The following is a 14,864-nucleotide window of genomic DNA, read 5'->3' as shown; positions in this document are numbered from 1 at the left end:
AAAACACCCACGGGCACAATGTAATTGACTATTACACAGGTTGGTTACAATCAAGCGTTATCTAATAATCTATTACTTAGGTTGATTATAATCACCTGGACAAATAATCAAGATGCCCCTTTTATGTCCAAGCTGATAGTCTTCTTATAACTACGCATTGGGAAGAGCATGTCTAGGCGTTTTCCAATATGGCATCTTGTGCCTCACCTATAGTCACAGTCCTACTATAATTGATTCAAGCATTGAATCTTGCAAGCTGACTCCATTAAGATTTGAATTAATTTGGCTTGAGGAAACATTTTGCACGGCATGATGTAGGAATTGTGGAATTCTACTATAGTAGATGGGTGTGCTTGCTTCAAGATTATGGTGAAGTTGAAAGTGTTCAAAGAGTTCATCAAGGTTTGACAAAGAAGCCATTATTTTGGAAAATCATGATTTAAATTCTAAGGAAGAGTCAATTGGTTTATCGGCAAGGTGTCCCGTATCGGTATCGGTTGGCGTAACGGTGACCTCCAAAACCGATACGGATACGGGGTCGTAACGGCGATACGGGGGCGTAACGGCGTAAAATTTTTTTTTTGCCAAAAAAATATTAAAAAATATGTATTAAATCTGGAATATTCTAAGCATTCCAAATATGCATTCATTTATAAATTGGAACATGTTTATGGTGGTGTAACGGTCCACTCTTTGGTGAGAAGCTGTATCGGACTGTCTGATTAATTTTTGAACTAAGTAACCTGAATTTGACTATAAAATGTATATATTTAATTTTCTAAATATCTAATTTATATACTTAACAATTTAATATCTTTCTCCCAGTAGTTCTTTAAAAAAATGAAATTAAATTCAGGTAGATGGCGTTGCCAATTTCGAGCTGACTTAGAGGACCAATCTATGCCCCAAATTAGCCTCAAATTCATGCAATTTATTGTCATTATCCCACTTATGTATTAGTGGACATTTATTGGATAGTGAATCATGAAAAAAATCAAAAGGCCCTATTTTAAAAAATAAGAGTACACAAAATAACAATTAAAACTATTCAAATAATTTAATTTTGGCATTGTGAGTTAGCAATTGCAGTTTATTATTTAATTGGTAAATTTTAAGTTAATATATGTCTTTTTTTCAATTTTTTAAGGGCTCAAATTAGGCGGGACTCGGATTGTGAAGTGTAGCACACATGTCAAAGTTTTTTGGGCCCCACCCATGATGAATGTGTTATATCTAAACCGTCCATTCATTTGACGAGATCGTCTTAAGGCTTGACACGAAAAATAATACTGATCTAATTATCAAGTGGACCACACTGCAAAAAGCAGTGGGGGATTGAACTTCTACCATTGAAAACTTTTTTGGGATCACAGAACTTTTAGATTAACATGAAATTTGTTTTTCCTCTTCATTCAGGTCCTTTTGACCTTATGAACAGATTGGATGGAAAATAAATGTTACGATGGGCCTACGAATTGTTTAACGGTGAAAATCATCATCTTCGCTGCTATTTTTGGTGTGGTCCAGACGATCTTTGGATACAATTCATTTTTTAGGTAATGCTCTAAAATAATATTTAAAAATAGATGAACGGTGTAGATATAATAAATACATCACTGTGGAGCCCATAAAACTTTGATCTCCTTTGAACCGTTCGTACAACTCGGAGCTCGAGGAGTGTCAGCGCTCGTCTCAGCGTGACACGTACCTACAGCAGCTTACGCCTAGAAAAAAAAAAGAAAAGGAGAGAGGGAAACCAAAAAGAAAAAAGAGGGAAAGAAGAGAAGAAAAAAGAGGGAAAGAGGTAAAGAACAGAGAGAGAGAGAGAGAGAGAGAGAGAGAGAGAGAGAGAGAGAGAGAGAGAGAGAGAGAGGAGGAGGAGGAGGAGGCCGCAGCCGCAGTCGCAGCAGGGCCGTAGCAGGCCGAGAAGAGGAGGAAGAAGAAGAAGAAGAAGAAGAAATAGAAGAAGAAGAGGAAAAGAAGGGAAAAAGGTAAGGTTTTTTAAATTTTTTTTTTTTTTTTCCAAGGCCCGTAACAGCCGTTACGGGTCAGTAACGGCCGTTACGCCCGTAACGGGCCCGTAACGGCCGTTACGTGTACAAAAAAGGGACTCGGCCGATACGGCCCCGTATCGCGTAACGGGTACCACCGTTACCGTTACGTATCGGCCGTTACGGCCGATACGTAACCGTTTTGGGACACCCTGTTTATCGGCGAAGAAAAACGATACAAGGCATCACTTGAATTCCAGAATAATTGTAAAGTCCAAGTAGAGGAAATGATTATGAGCAACTTGGCTAAAGGATGTAGACACAATCCCAATTCTTCCATGGAATAGCTAATGCTAGTAGAAGCCAAAATAGAATTCATATCCTTAAAATCAATACGAGTATGGTAGAGTAACAACTAGATATATGTAACACGATAGTGGACTTCTCTAATCTTCTTATTGCCCATGAGCAATGTTTTAAATATCAACAATATTGGCCGATATATCCCACAATATATCTTGTATCCCACTTGTGCGATACGAAACGCACAAGTAGTGCCAATACATCCCACATGTTCAATCCGGTGAGCATTTTCAATTTCCAATCCTTTTTTTTTTTATTGAAATTATGTTAAATCAGTGTCAAATGGTTACAAATCCATTGGTTCTTCATGTTTTGCTTGGAAAATAATGGAATTAGAGCTTTGATTTCGATATCCATTGGTTCTTCATGTTCTCCATGTTTTATTTTTTTTGCAAATTTTTTCTTCAACTAGCTATCAATTGAGACTAATTTCGAAGTATTTAGGAGTATTTGATGAAATGATCATTACATACACTAATTTCGAAATTTGAGTGCAGGTGGTCCAATTTGGTGAAAATTCGAAATTTCCCCAATTTCTCCCAAATTGCTTGCAATGTTGCACTCCAAACATGAAATCAAGCATTTATGAGGCCCGATCTACCGATTTGTCAAGTCCTTGTCAATTTTCGGAAAATAAAAATCATTATATATATATATATATATTAAAATATTTTTTTTTTTCGAAATTTCCCTTTGACCATTTGTCAATTGAGATTAATTTCAAAGTATTTAGACTTGTTTGATGAAATGATCATCACATACATTCTAAATGTTATGCATTTAATTTGAATATAGTTGCATTAGTTTAGTTAGACAACACATAGCATAGGACCCTATACAAATGAAACCTATTATGTGCACTTCTTTTTTGAGATGTTATGATTTAAAAGTGTGTTAAGGTCTTTTTTAACAAATCCCTGAAGTTTCATTGAAAAATTCAACCATTTCCCCAATGTTTCTCCATGTTTTGCGAAAAGTGTGGTAAATTACCCGATACAAACGATATATCCCATGCAATAACCAATATGTATCTATATCCCAAGAATGCCATACGTAACACGATACAGATATTTCGAACACTGCTGATGAGTGGACCCGTCTTGACTTGGATCATCCAAGGTTCGATCTTATCAGCAAGGAAGAACATGATTAGGTGGAGTGGCCTTTTGAGGAGAGTGAGGTGTTTGATGCAATATCTAGCCTGAAGTGATAAGCCTCATAGGCCCAAGGGCTTCCCAATTGCAGTTTAATAGGTGTTTTGGGACACTGTGAAAGGGGATCTCATGGAGTTTACACCTGAATTTCACGAAAGTGTGCAAGATTTCTAATAACATGTGGTCTCATTCATCCTCCCTATCTCGAAGAAAAAGGGAGTTTTATATGAATGATTTTAGGCTAATCATTCTCATTGGCAATCAGTATTAAATATTGGCCATGATCCTCACAACCATACTTGAAAAGGTGCTTGGTGGAGTCATCTCTAATCATAGATATGAATATCCGTATCGTATCAGTCAATACGACCATATCATATCCGTATCGGCACAAACCGATACACAATATGGGGTCGTATCGTCCTGTATCGGTATTGTCACAGATATGGGACCGATACAGGCTAATATGCCCATAAAAGCCCAATTTTGAATTAAAAAAAAATTCACTCATGTCTCCTCCTCCTTTTCATTTAAACCATGAAAGAAACATAACAACTCATTTTAGGCTAGATCTAGACCTATTTTGGGATGAAAACAAATGATTTGAATGGGATACGACAAATCGAAGCGAAGTGGACTATTATGGGAAAATCAGAAAGAAGGTAAACCTTCACTTTCTTTTTTATATTTTCATCTTCTTTTTATTGCATTTCAATGTAATGGGTCCCCTAGTTCACCAAATCATGCTTGATTTGTGTTCAATTAGGGCCCATTTAGTAGACCTTCAACGAGTCAAACCGACATTCAACATTCTCACCAAAGAATGGTCCGATACACCGTCCGATGCATGGTCAAAACAGAAAAACAATAGATTCTTGGATATCACATTTTTTCTAATATATATATATTTTTTCATATTTTTTTGCTTAAAAAAATTTGACTGATACGGGCTGTTATGACCCCGATACTAATACGTGACGCCGTATCGTATCATTTTGCTGCTGAGCTGATACGCTGATCGATACCGACATTTAGCACCATGTCTTCTATTCACAAGAGGCTTTACTCTTTGGTCACACATCATGGATGGGGCGTTGATTGCACATGAATCATCTCCAATTCACTAGAGGCTTTCCTCTTTGGTCAGCAAATCATGGATGGGGCATTGATCGCATAAGGATTCATTGATTCGTAATTAAGCCAGGTCTAGTATGCAAGCTAGGCATGGAGAAAACATTTTTGTGGACTGGGATTTTCTGCAATATATGCTTCAATTGCATTTCAACTTAAAGCGGTGTCAGCAGATACCGGCATGCATTTCGTTGGGCCTTTACTCGGTTATAGTAATTGATCCCTTAAAAGGATTCTTTAAGGGCACTAGAGGGGTCTAATAGGGGCATCTACTCTCTCTTCTCATTTTTCTTGTGGTAGTGGAAGCCCCTAGTAAAATGATTGCTAGAGCATTAGAAGACCTTACCAGAGGTTTCTCAGTTAGCAGAATCAACCCCCATGTGACTCACCTTCAATATGCTAACGCAACCTTGTTAGTTTGTAGCACCAATGAGGACTAGGTGACTAATCTATGTAAGGTGATCAACTGGTCTGAAAGTGTATCATGGAAAAAAAAATGTTCAACATGAGTACAAGCGAGATGCTCGATATTTGTATTATAGATGAAGGATGAAAGTGTGCAAGCCATGGCTAGGGCATTTGGATGGAAAATTGGATCATTCCCTTCCTCTTACCTTGACCTTTTTGCTATGTATGGGTAAACAACTAAACACACTAAGTGACCATAAGACTCAGCGGTTGAAAGAGTTGAAAGAAAACTTTTGCATGGAACTCTCTCTCTATCAAGCCTATGTACATTTGTCATTGAAGATAATCCTCTCTAGAAACATATCATCTCTTGCATGCACAATACTTGGGAAAGAGGATGATTCACCCCGATTATTCTCTCTAATGGGATTTGGATATTTGGAAGGCCGTGATGGGTGAATGTGATGCATCCTCAAGAGGGATCTCATTTGTAGTGGAGGATGGCTCTCGGATCTGGTTCTGTGAAGATGAATGGCTCGCGATTGTTCAGTCTACATGGACTTTGGTGGGCTCTATCATATCTCTTCCAACCAAAGGGGAATTTATATCTCAATGTTTTAGCCTATCAGGGGATGATCTGGCACCCTTTGTTTTGTAGAAACCTCATAGATGAGGATACCGAGAAGAAGAAATATGATTATCACGAACATTTACACCCTATATCTTCCGGACGCAGAATCAGTGAACGACCTCTTTATTAATTGCAAGCTTGCTTCCAATCTTTGGAGGTTCTTGCCCCTCTTTCAAATTCAATGGGTAATGCCTGGTTCAATTGGGGGTGTTCTTCATGCATGGAAATAAGGATTTTCCATAAAAAGAAAGAAATTAGCAATTGTCCCTGCTGGGGAGAGTGAAAGTGAAACAATAGAATAATCTTTAATAATAGATAGGGGAGTGTAGATGTGATCTTCCCAAGGGAAAAAGAGAGATCTTTCTAGGCTTTGAAGAATGCCTGCTTCAAGGATTGTATATGGGAAGATATTTTGGGTATCTGGGAGGATTACACATTAAAAGCTGTGTGTGAGGTGGCATGATTCCTTCTTATCCCTCTTCTACTCCATTTTGTACTTTTGTTGGTTTGGTGCTAATAAAATTCCATTGCTACCATTCAAAAAGGAAAAAAAAAAAAAAAAAAAGAAGAAAGAAAGAAAAGAAAAACCCATCATTCCACACACACACACACACATGCACACAAAAGCCAAATATGACTATTCTTTTGATGGGTTTTTTGCTGGTCCTTAAAACATCGTGTTGATATATTGTCTTTTTTGTGATATTCCCAGGCTGTTCTAGAGAAGCATAGTTATATGCTTATTGGAAGGTACGACGTTGAGAGCTTGATGCGACTTGATCCAGCTAGTGCTTTTTTACCAAATTCATCGGTTCAGCCAATCCTGGAAAATGGTGGTTCAGATACGGAAATTGGTGAAGTGGAAATGGAAATGAGTGATATACTATTGAGTTTGCGACCTATTAAGCAGGTACAGTTTTATGTTAGAAAGCTAAGATGATATCATGATTTTGATGGATCCAATTATATTGTAAATATTGTAGTGACAGTTACTATTTTCCATAGTTTCTCATTGATAGTGCATGCTACTTTTCATAAACTAACTGAACAAGTTTTAAGTCTTCCACAATTTTGTAAAAAATAAAATTGTATTTTAGGCCCTGTTTGGTAGACGCCTAAAAATGAGTTAATCTCACTTTAGTTAACATTAATTATCTCTGATACATAATCACTGTTAACACAAACCATTATGGATTAGATATCAAAATTTCTAATACATAATTACTGTTAACTAAAATGAGATTAACTCATCTTTAGGCATCTAACAAACAGCGCCATAGTGTTTTACCAACACTTGTTACAGACCATTTTTTAACTATAATCATTGAACTCTCTATTTATCTTTCTTTGTTTGCTTCCATGTTTCTTGTGTAGGAGAATCTAATTCGTGATGATCACAAGCTAATATTGCTGGCATCTCTTAGTGATTCTTTGGAATATGTGGCAGATTCCATTGAAAGGTAAGCATCCTCTTCTAATGAGGGCAATGTTTCTATGTCACTGTTATCTTTTTGTAGCTTACCTCGGGATATGACTGAGCATCAAGCATCTTCATATACTTTTGCTGCTATTAGCATGCAGGAGATGAAATTTTAGATGTTCGGAGCAAGTGATGCTGTATGTGTATACATGGTGACCTTCACTGTATGACAATATAGAGAAGGAGAAAAACATGTTATATTGACGTTGTTAGTGATTTCTTTTACATCATAAGGGTGAAAAGACCAAACTAACCCTGAAACTAAGCTACCTAAAAAATATATAAAAAAGAATTGAGTGGCTGTGGGATTTCTTGACATATATCTCAGTCACTTCCAACAACTTAAGCCCGGTAAGCTTGCATGTGATAGCGATCAGGATATATTGGGCATATGCCCTTGTAACTACAAACTGCTTCATTTTCTTGAGATTAAATTTCTCACTGACGAAGAAGGAATCCTCTTTTCTTATCATTGTGAGATCTGCTGAGCCTACATATTGATTGACACATCTAAACTTGTTCCCGCATGTATGTATCAAAGGAGAGGCAAACTGGGCCCCACTTTATTAGACATGATTGGAGGCCAATAATAAGATGAAATGGAAAAAAAAAAAAGGTTTAAGAGTTAAGAGCAGGGAAGAAGAAAGAAAGAGGGGAAGATGAGGGAGAAGAGAGAGGAGAAAATGAGATTGTGCCCACAATTATATGTTAATGACTAAGGCTCTGCTATTCATAATTGGAGGAGCTAATGATGCAATCTTCATGACTAATTAAATTATACAAAGAAAAAATAAAACAAACATGGAAGTATGGTACTCCCCAGGAGCATGACTATATATCTCTCTAAATACACAAACAGATTATATGTTAATGACAAAGACTCTGTTATTCATAATTGGAGGAACTAATAATGCACTCTGCATCAGCATCACTAATTAAATTATACAAAGAGTAGAGAAAATAAAACAAACATTGAAGTATGGTACTTCCCAGGAGCATGTCTATATATCTCTCTAAATAATACACAAACAGATTGATTATCTTATTAGAAAATGACCTTAATATCCTGTTTTCATCCATAGCATGGGTGTGGGCCCTACAAGTGTGTATGGGGTTGTGTAGACACGACATTTGTAGGGTGTATAAAAAGAATATTAGTGTCTTGGAGTCTTTCAACACTTTCCCAGTTCCTTCTTGGTTTTGAAGCCCATATGACTAATTTTCAGTCGTTTATGATATTTTTAGAGTCTAAAATAATAAGGAGTCTTTTTATTTTATTTTATTTTATTTTTTATTTTTTTACACATGCACACGCACCCCACACACTCATGTTAGTGGGATTTCACCACCTATGGATACTTGAACCCTTGACTGGGTGTTGAAACTCCTAAGAGTCTACCACCGGAGCAGGAGTAAGGATCCAAAAAATAATAATAATAAAGAGTCCAGCTCTATTTGATCTTCTTTATAAAAGAGATCATAGAAGATTCACAGAGCCATGCATATGCCGTTTCTCCATTATTCTTGAATGAAAGGAAAAAAGAGAAAGGAAGAGAATTAGGGCATAATCTTGTGTCTTAGTCTAAACATTATCAGACTAAGACTATCTTATTAATAATCAGAGTCCATATGGTACTCTGCATGACTGTACGACATGTGCATGGTGCATGAAGTAAGAAAGTAAGAGTTACTCTAGATGAATACATGACTCCATATGTCTCTACAGAATCAACCAGACCAGCACCTGACCCAGGCACTTGACTCAAACCAGCTAAGTGCTGATCTGTAAAAATGCCAAATGTATATAAATTTTATTGTAGCTTTGTTTGGAGATAGGAGATTTATGTGTATATGGTGCTGTTGATTTACAGTGTTTGAAAGGACTTTGTTGGTATACACTTTATTTATTCTTTGACTAATTATATCATTCATGGATGGCCTTTTTTCTGTACTTACAAATTATTTTATTGAAAAGAAAAACTTGGATTTATTCTTAAATTCTTCTCAACTCTATCAAAGATGCAATAATACCATGTGCTTTTGGAGCTCATTTGAGTTAAGCCTAGACACAACCAACATACTTAGGGTGTCACTTCTTTAGACCCTATCCAAACTCAACACAGATTGAATCAGACCTGATCCAAACCCAGCCCATTAGGTCGGTTCCAGATCCTCTTATACTATTAGAACCAACACATTAGATGAATGGGTTTTGCTTATTCTGACTTGGCCCTGACCAAGATATTAATTGGTTGTGTTGTGGGGCCAACATACAGACCTGATTACTAAGTGGATCTGGTCCTGAACTCCCTTTGGCTGAACCTGACCCATTTGAGCCCTACTTGCACTTGCCTGCCCACTCCATCAACTTTTGCAGCTGCTGGTTGCTGTCATTTTTATTTTTTTTTTTTAAATTTTGAAGACACAGGTTGTCCCCACCTCTTTTTTTGAAGTGAGACTAATCTCTGCGGATACACACAATCACCCACAACGACGTGTATCGGGTAAAGCCAAGGAGGGGAATCGAACCCTCACCTATAGGGAGCAAACCTATGGTGAAGACCATTTGCCCAAACCTCGTTGGGTGCTGGATGCTGTCATTATTTAGCTGGTTTAGTTTTCTCTCTCTGATGGGAATGTCCAGGTCCCATTCTCTAGTTCATATCTCCAAATAACACAATAATCGTGGAAATTTTCATTTTTTTACTGGTTTTTTTTTCCCCCTTGCCTTCTGCATTTTTTTCTCTTACTCTTGCCAAAGCATCTCTGAAGAGCTTTTCTGAGCATAGTTGCAGGATCTTTCTACCCAAGGTGTTACCCCACTCTCATGTCAATTTCTGCTTCTGCTTCTTCACATGCTTTGTGTAACTAATCTTTTGGGCACACAAATCAATTAAGAAATGATTCTGTACTGCGTTTTAGTGCTCCAAAGCAGAATGCTTCAGGGTGGTCGGGCATTACAATTAATTTTGAATAGTAGCAGTTACTTTTATTGAATGATCTTGTAGTAGATCTCTATATCTTTTATATATTTTAAAATTATTGGTTGTGTGTGAACCTATGTTTTAGATTTTTATTAAGATTATTATGCCCGTGACCCTGCTTGTTGCCATAGTTATTCTGCCTTTCATCTTACGTTCCTTATGAGCAGTATTTGTTACCCATATTATCAGAAGATGGTACTTTTCGACTAGAAAATCCATTTGTTAAATGTTTATTAGGTGGCATGGTAAAGTTATTGTGGAATAGCTTATTTGGTGTCTCTCTTTTCATGTACTAATTTAGGCTTGGTCAAGCCTCCCTTAGAGCACCGGCGCATGTAGAGGATGATAACCACACCCATAAGAGTCATCAACATACGCGAACTAGCAGTGCAATTACTAGGAATCTTGCAGTTCTTGCCGATGAATATAGAAGATTGGCAATCGACTGTCTCAAGGTTTTACGTGTAGAGATGCAGTTGGAGACTATTTTCTATATGCAGGTATCTAATCTTTTTGGCAATTTTTACAGTTGTTTTGACTCTTTTTTTTTTTTGAATGTTACACAATTGTTTGTACTGAGATGCAGCTTATAAGAATGACACTGAAATGAGATAACAAAATTCAAAAGCATATTGGCTTACACAGGAAATGACCAATAGGGAATACTTGGATGATCAAGATGCAGAAGAGCCGGATGATTTCATTATTTCACTTACGGCACAGGTCTGAATGTTAATCTTGTGATTTATGTTGTATATGTTTTTGGAGCTATGATGCCAATGCTTCACTTTCTACTTGTGAATAAACTAGCAATGGATTAAAATTCATCTCTCACATTTGGTTTAAACCATTTAATTGCATTATCCTTATTTTCCTAAAATCATATTCATTCCTTAGTTTCTCAAACTAATTGGACTCAGTAGATGCTCATGATAGCTTCTTATTCATTAGAGCATATTGGACTTCCATGCAATTTCACATTCAGGTTAGATACTATAAAATTTATCTGTTAACTCTCTCTTTGCTTAGAGCATGTTAAAATTATCGATGTCGTATTAATGAACCAAATGTTGAATCAGTTAACTCTCTCTGACTCAATGCTTGATTGGAGATGGCTATAATGATTAAAGTGTTTTTAATGCAAGGGGTCAGCCATGTATGATAAGATTTCAAACTATCATGAGTAAATAAAACAATTAGACCAACATAAATGTGCAAGGAACATTGACTCCAGCTGACAACATAACCCAAATATGTCTAGTATGAGATCAGGTGTGGAATTAGGGAGCCCAAAGAGGAATGACACCCAACACATGAGGGGAAAGTATATTAGAAATATAGTGGGACCTGACTCCTTCAAATTTATTTGCATGGGTAGTAAAAGTATGGCACTGAATGTGGTCAACATAAGAACTAGAGGAAAATGTAGATATGATAACTTGACAGTTATAATCAACGATACAGTGAATAGGAGTAAATTTGTTGGATTTATGTATACAGATACTTCAAATAAATGACATGTGAAGTCTGTTTGATGAAAAGTTGTGTTCATGTCTTTAAAACCTTAGTTTTAGTTCTTGCTAAAATTTGTAGCCTATTTGATGGAAACATTGAATATATTGTAATGAAATTATGATTGAGCCACTGTGAAGAGATCCATATGTTTTTTTTTTTTCATTGTGTGTTTCAACCAATGTTTGAAATATCAGTATCGCGTTGCATATCGCATCATTGGGATATAGATACGTATCGGTTATCGCATGAGATATATCGTTTGTATTGGGTAATTTATCAAACTCTTTGGGAAATATGGGGAAGCATTGGGCAAATGGTTGAATTTTTTAATGAAACTTCAGGGATTGTTAAAAAAAGACCTTAACACACTTTTAAATCATAACATCTTAAAAAAAGAAGTGCACATAATAGGTTTCCTTTGCATGGGGTCCTAAGCTATGCGTTGTCTGACTGAACTAATGCAACTATATTCAAATTGAATGCATAACATTTAGAGTGTATGTGATGATCATTTCATCAAACACTCCTAAATACTTCGAAATTATTTTCAATTGCTAGTTGGTTGAAGGGAAATTTTGTAATTTTTTAAATTAATTTTTAATTAAAAATGTTGTCTACTCATGGCTCAGTGGTGGATATTGTGTGTTTCAACCAATGTTTGAAATATCGGTATCACGTTGCATATCGCATCATTGGGATATAGATACGTATCGGTTATCGCACGAGATATATCATTTGTATTGAGTAATTTATCAGACTTTTTGGGAAATATGGGGAAGCATTGGGCAAATGGTTGAATTTTTTAATGAAACTTCAGGGATTGTTAAAAAAAGGACCTTAATGCACACTTTTAAATCATAACATCTTTAAAAAAGAAGTGCACATAATAGGTTTCCTTTGCATAGGGTCATAAGCTATGCGTTGTCTAATTGAATTAATGCAACTATATTCAAATTGATGTATAACATTTAGAGTGTATGTGATGATCATTTCATCAAACACTCCTAAATACTTCGAAATTAGTCTCAATTGATAGTTGGTTGAAGGGAAATTTTGTAATTTTTTAAATTAATTTTTAATTATAAATGATTTTTATTTTTCGAAAATTGACAAGGACTTAACAAATCAGTAGATCAGCCCTCATACAAGCTTGATTTAATGTTTGGAGTTCAACATTGCAAGCAATTTGAGAGAAATTGGGGAAATTTTGAATTTTCCCAAATCGGACCACCTCGAAATTTAAGTGTATGCAAGGTATCCCGTATCGGCATCGGTTGGCGTAACGGTGCCCTCCAAAATCGATACGGATACGGGGGCGTAACGGCCTGTAACAGTGCAATTTTTTTTGCCAAAAAAATATGAAAAAATATGTATTAAATCCGGAATATTCTAAGCATTCCAAATATGCATTCATTTATAAATTGGAACATGTTTATGGTGGTGTAACGGTCCACTCTTTAGTGAGAAATTGTATCGAACTGTTTGATGAATTTATGAACTAGATAACCTGAATTTGACTACAAAATTCATATATTTAATTTTCTAACTATCTACTATCAAAGATAGATATATTAGAATGAATGTAATATGAAAATATCTTAGATTAGGTGTTTGCAATTATTTTTGAGGAATTTCTCGAACATACCTGTGGACGTGACTGTGATTCCTATCTATGACCTGTCATCCTCAAGTCAAGAATATTAAAAAAAAAAAATAGTAGTGTCTGATATACTCCCCTGCAACTTGATTAAGGATTACTTGATTGGTTGTCAAGGGAGCTATTTTAAATATAAGTTCGGTAGTGTCAAGTGCGTGCTTGGCTTCTTGCAATAATACTGTTGTGAGCTGTCTGCTGCAAATACTTACCTTAATACAAATATATACTCACAATCACAAGTTACCACCAAAATGAAAATCTACTTTTTTGTAGTTGCTCGACGTCCACATCATCGTCATCGTCATCATTAGGCTGAGGTTGTCCAATAGGTGTAGGTGCTGCATCTGCATATCCATAATATCCAGTGCCAGAAGGAAATACTAGATCAACGAAACCAGAGGATGACTGATCCTGACTAAGCAACGACTCTGACCCCGAGTAAGGATATCCACTAGTGCCCATCGAATAGTCATACTGGTGCCTGTACTTAGGCTGTTGAGAATCTTGAGATTAAGAGTACGTTTGCTGTGATGAGTAACTTGGATTTAGATCTGGATATCTATAATCATATGGATATTGATCGGGAGGACTACTCCAACATGAATGTGATGGAACATGCTCAGTATAACCACCATAATCATAATCCAATTGACCATAAGAATATCCATCATAATAACCAGGACCATGAGCCTGCAGATGTTCTGGACCTCCTGGATCCGGTGCACCACTAGATGTACCCTCCTCCTGCTGGCTGTATCGTGATGCAGTACACCCATAAGTCCGACCTCGTGTACTACCTCGTCAATGTTCATCGGCATCGCGATCTGTAGACGGCTGTATAGGGCGCTAAGCAACACCAGAAGTGCCAGCACCAAGAGCAGGGGGGTCATCGTCACCATCATTCGACACGGTCACACTACCACTGCTCGTACTTTTTTGTTGATCTTGAGTCGTACTTGTACTTGGCATAAATACTGCCCCACTTACTAGGTCCAACACATCTACATGATTCTCTTGTTGTACTCTGCGTATTTCTAGGTCATCAATTTTCAATTCTTTGCTATCCTCTTCAATTTGCTTTTCCCTTATTTCCAACCAAGGTAGAAGTGGATCATCCTCATCATAAATATTGTACAAGTTTATTGGACAATAGTCTCCGTCATCGACAGTTGTAATGCTCCTATGATGTCGTCGCATTCTTAGTTTTATATTGTAGTGCATGAAGACAAGTCTATCTAATGTTCTAGTCTGCAATTTATTCCTATTCTTTGAATGAATAAGCGCAAAACAACTTCAATTCCTTTCACAGCTAAAGGATGATGTTATCTGGCTCAACTTTTACTGCAATTTTTTGGAGAGCCTTCGTACTCTCTCCGAAATTAATCCACCATTCAGCCGATTGCAACCTAGATACTGTATGCTATGTAAGAGCATCTCCAAAGCTACCAAGGCGATTTCCAAATGTATCTAATTCATTCAACGTCTTTATTTGCATATCTAAGTCAGGCTCTAATCTCTTTATCACAATTTTTTAGCTCGACACGAACTTC

The 14,864-nt window shown here is 36.6% G+C and overlaps 1 protein-coding gene across 1 annotated transcript in view; it reads left to right on the top strand.

Moving 5' to 3' along the window:
- Nucleotides 1–14,864, top strand: part of LOC131221042 (exocyst complex component SEC8) — a 96,071-nt gene that overhangs the window by 61,958 nt on the left and 19,249 nt on the right. Inside the window, exons 18-21 of the mRNA XM_058216125.1 lie at nt 6,391–6,588; nt 7,053–7,138; nt 10,444–10,642; nt 10,788–10,865. Of these exons, the coding sequence (XP_058072108.1) occupies nt 6,391–6,588; nt 7,053–7,138; nt 10,444–10,642; nt 10,788–10,865 (561 nt within the window). The remainder of the gene's footprint in view (nt 1–6,390; nt 6,589–7,052; nt 7,139–10,443; nt 10,643–10,787; nt 10,866–14,864) is intronic.

Source organism: Magnolia sinica, chromosome 12 (assembly GCF_029962835.1).
Source record: "Magnolia sinica isolate HGM2019 chromosome 12, MsV1, whole genome shotgun sequence".
Classification (NCBI taxonomy): Eukaryota; Viridiplantae; Streptophyta; class Magnoliopsida; order Magnoliales; family Magnoliaceae; genus Magnolia; species Magnolia sinica.
The sequence above is the reverse complement of the archived record's forward strand: the minus strand, read 5'-3'. Positions and strand labels throughout refer to the sequence as shown.